The sequence below is a fragment of the Bos indicus genome, chromosome 29 (genome assembly GCF_029378745.1).
Source record: "Bos indicus isolate NIAB-ARS_2022 breed Sahiwal x Tharparkar chromosome 29, NIAB-ARS_B.indTharparkar_mat_pri_1.0, whole genome shotgun sequence".
NCBI classification, from domain to species: domain Eukaryota; kingdom Metazoa; phylum Chordata; class Mammalia; order Artiodactyla; family Bovidae; genus Bos; species Bos indicus.
Window position 1 is genome coordinate 49,234,912 of NC_091788.1, and position 4,072 is coordinate 49,238,983.

General features: G+C 65.7%; 1 protein-coding gene across 1 annotated transcript; it reads left to right on the plus strand.

Moving 5' to 3' along the window:
* The first annotated feature begins 360 nt into the window (after window positions 1-360).
* Window positions 361-2,810, plus strand: CDKN1C (cyclin dependent kinase inhibitor 1C). Its single transcript, XM_070783379.1, has 4 exons — window positions 361-523; window positions 706-1,334; window positions 1,868-2,004; window positions 2,110-2,810. The coding sequence occupies exons 2-3, from the start codon at window positions 716-718 to the stop codon at window positions 1,999-2,001; spliced, it is 753 nt and encodes a 250-aa protein (XP_070639480.1). The 5' UTR covers window positions 361-523; window positions 706-715; the 3' UTR covers window positions 2,002-2,004; window positions 2,110-2,810.
* Window positions 2,811-4,072: the final 1,262 nt, after the last annotated feature.

The following is a 4,072-nucleotide window of genomic DNA, read 5'->3' on the forward strand; positions in this document are numbered from 1 at the left end:
GGGGGTGGGGGGGTGGGGGTGGGAAATGGGGCGAGGGGGCGGGGCGCCGCGGTGTCACGTTACCGCCCGCAGCGCCCTTTAACTCCGGCCCCGCCCCGCGCCCCGCCCCCGCCCCCGCCGCCGCGCGCGCCCCGCGCCCTGCCAATCGGCCCTCGCGCCCCGCCCCGCCCTCGGGTGGGTGTGTGCGCAGGGCCAATGGGCGGCGGGCGGGGGCCGGGCCGCCGGAGGGGCGGGGGTAGCGCGGCGCCGGCCAATCGCCGCGGTGTTGTTGAAACTGAAAATACTACATTATGCTAATAGCATCAGGGCCCGCGCGCGGGGGGGGGTGGGGGGGGGTGGGACCCTCGCGTATAAAGGGGCGCGCGAGGACTGGGCGTTCCACAGGCCAAGTGCTCTGCGCTCGGTGGGTGCCAGCCAGGCCAGAGCCAGCCGAACGAGCGAGGACAGGCACAGAGGGGGCGCGGCCGCCGGTCGGACGACACCGCAAACGAGCCTCAGGAGCAGTCAGCTGCCCGACAGCCAGGTAGCCGCCGCGGCACGCTCCCGCCGCGTCCCTGTGCAAATGCAGACTCCGGTTGCGCGGGGTCTCACTTGCACGCGGCCCCCGCCCTCCTTCCCTCTTCTCCTCCTCCCTCCTCCTTTTCTCTCCTCTCCTGCCGCCCGGCCCGCGCAGCCCCCGGACACGTCCGACGTGTGTCTCCGCAGCACATTGGCAATGGAGCGCCTGGTCGCCCGCCGCACCTTTCCCATGATCGCGCGCACCAGCGCCTGCCGCAGCCTCTTCGGGCCCGTGGACCACGAGGAGCTGGGCCGCGAGCTGCAGATGCGCCTGGCCGAGCTGAGCGCCGAGGACCAGCGTCGCTGGGACTACAACTTCCAGCTGGATATGCCACTGCGAGGCCCCGGTCGCCTGCAGTGGACCGAGGTGGACAGCGACTCCGTGCCCGCCTTCTACCGCGAGACGGTGCAGGTGGGGCGCTGTCGCCTGCTTCTGGCGCCTCGTCCCCGCCCGGACGGCGCGGTCAATAACCCGCCTCCCGGGCCGCCGGCCGATGAGTCTGTCGACGGCCTCGGGGAGGCGCCGGCGTCGCCGTCCAGCGGCCCGGCCGTAGTGCCTGCCCAGGCCGCGGCCCCGGCGCCTCAGGAGGGCTCCGAGCTGGAGGCGGTCCCGCCGCCGCGCAGCCAGGAGCCCCAGGCCGAGCCGCCGCACTCAGGGATTTCGGGGCGCCCCGCGCCGGGCACTGCGGCCGCTGCCACCAGCGCCGCCGCTGCTGCCACCACTGCCGCCGCCGGAGGCGCCGCGATCAAGAAGCTGTCCGGGCCTCTCATCTCCGGTGAGTCCCGCGCGGCCCCGCCCCGGCCCGGCTCGGCCCTGCTTTGTCCGGCCGGCCGGGTTCCCCAGCCCTCGGGGGCCTCGCTTGGTCCCCGCCTCCTCCGTGGCGTTAAAGGGCCCGCACCGCGCGGGGCGACGCTGCACCCGCACCCCGTCCCCACCCCGTGGTCGTGCTCTCGAGAGGTTCGCACGGGGGGGTTGGGAGGGCGCGCCCTGGTCCCCTCCGAGCACGGTCCTCGCCGGGGCCACCGAAGCCCCTCCTCGGGCGCGGCCCGGAGCCGCGATTGCGGCGCGGAGGGGGTTAAGCGCGGCGGTAGCCCCGGGGGGCTTGGCCGCGGGACAAGGGGAAATGCTTACACAGCACATTGCGCGGCGACGTAAACAAAGCTGACCCGCCGCGGACCTCGGCGCGGGCGGGGACGGCGCCCCCACCCCGGCCCGGCAGCCGCCCGCGCGCCCCCCACCCTGCCCCGGCCCCTCTCAGGCTCCTCGGCCCGCCCCGCCCTGAACGGCGACGCGCGCTGTCGCCCGTAGACTTCTTCGCCAAGCGCAAGAGACCCGCGCCCGAAGCCAAGGCGTCGAACGAGGTTCCTGGGGGATGCGCCGCGCCTGGCGCCGCTCCAGCCGTCGGCTCGGCTGAGCAAACCCCGCGCAAGCGGCTGCGATGAGAGGTGAGGGCGGCAGCCGTGGCGGGGGTGGGGGGGTGGGGCGGGGCGCCCCGCGCGGTCCTCGCGGCCCCTCTGTCGCCCCTCGTTCACCGCGCCTCTCTCCCGTAGCCTCGTGCTCAAAGAGCCCTGACGGAGCCCGTTGGGCAGTGGACAGGAGAGGAGCGCTGGGCCTCGGCTGGGACCGTCCATGTAGCAGCAACCCGCGGCAGCTGCCGCGAGCAGCGTTCGGTTTCGTGTTTAAAGTTTGACAACTGTGCAATGTATTAATAACGTCTTTTATATCTAAATGTATTCTGCCCAAGGAGTACACTGGTCCCAAGGTGTAAAGCTTTAAGAGTCATTTATATAAAATGTTTAATCTCTGCTGAAACTCAGTGCAAAAAAAATGAAAAAAGACAAAAAAAAAGGAAAAAAGAAAAAAAACCTGTATATTTGTACAAAAAGTTTTTAAAATTATACTAACTTATATTTTCTATTTATGTCGAGGCGTGGGCCGCTCTGCCACGCCGCAGCTCGGTTATTGGTTATGCCAAAGGCACCTCACTCGCATCTGGTTATCAACAAATGTAAATTTATTTTTTATAGCGTATTCTAGGGGGAGTGGGTCACTCACAAGCTGTAGCTGCCGTACAAGCCCATCTAGCTTGCAGTCTCTTCGCGCTTTCGCTGTCTCTTTTTACTATTATGATTATTTTAAACTTGAAGACAAATCTGTTTTTTAAAAAATGGTTCCTGAGCCGTCTGCACCACTGCCCCGGCTCCTCGTCCGCCGGGTTCTAAATAAAGAGGCCGAAAACTGCTGCAAATCAGCCCCTGTGTGCTTGTACTGCCTCCAGCTTTCACCCCTGGCGCCCCCCAAAAGTTAGGGAGTTAGAGCTCAGGGGGGCAGCCTAGGACGGCGGGGCACAACGGGGACTTTCTCTTGGCAGCGCTGGCGCGCGCCCACATGCACCAGGGCACTAATTTAGGGATGAGCGGCCCCGCCCTCGCTCTCGGTTTATCACACACACGAACACACACACACACCCCGTGCAGGGCTCGGAGTGGGGACCAAGACTCAGTTTCCCTGGCTGCGGGGAAACCACCCACACCCCGGCTGCCCAGTGGGACTCAGGTGGGCACCGGAGGGGCCGGGCTGGCCGCAGGCGCAATGAGCGGGACCTGAGCTTTTCAAGTTCTCGAGACCCCGCACAAGGTGGAACCTCGAGCCTCTCTGAAGCCCCCAGCTTCGTGGGCCCCGGTGTCCCCCAGGGTGGGGCCGCACGACCCAGATGTGTTCGTGGCTCGTTGAGCCCACAGTGGGGGAGGGGCGGGCTGCGGGGGAAGAAGGGGGAGGGGGAGACATGGGGAGGCGCCCAGAGGCAGGCGGGGGTGGGGAGGGATGCCATGAGCCGCGGCTTCGGTGGAAGAATTCAAGGCTCGGTCCACGCGCGCACCCATCAGCCTTCTCATCTCTAACTGCTCCCTTTTAGTCAAAAGGAGAAGTTTATTATATATATATTTTTAGTAGCTGACCTATAAACCCCTGAAAATTATGGCTTACAATGGAAAGGGTGACGGAAAAGAGCAAAATCCGACGGCTAGTGGTATTTTTGCTGGTGCCTCAGACCAGGGGAAGCAGAGAAGCGGTGGTGTATTTTCCTGAGTTAACTGTTTTTGGACTGTTTGCGACACTGATGTCCCCCACGGGTCAGGGTCAAAGGCTTGGCTGAAGCCTCAGTCCTGGAGGTTCACTTACCCTCCCCTAGCTGCCTGAAAGGGTGGGGAGGAGGGAGATGGAGACGGTCCCCAGGCCCAGTTGGGGCTGAGAAAAGCCCCCCACCGCCACCCAGGGACATGAGAGTGGGCCCCTGCTGCCTTCAGCACAGCCTGAATACACGGAGGCCTGCCAGGACTTCAGACTCCACGCCTCTCCTCCAACATGGGGGTCTGCGCTACGCCTGCCCTCCCCCTGCACACCAGAAGCCAGTGAAGCCCCGCTGAGCGGGGGAGGGTGCTGGGAGCCATCGAGGGCAGCGACACCCTGCCTGAAGGAGACTCGTGACTGAGAACAGAGTCTGGCCAGGGTGGG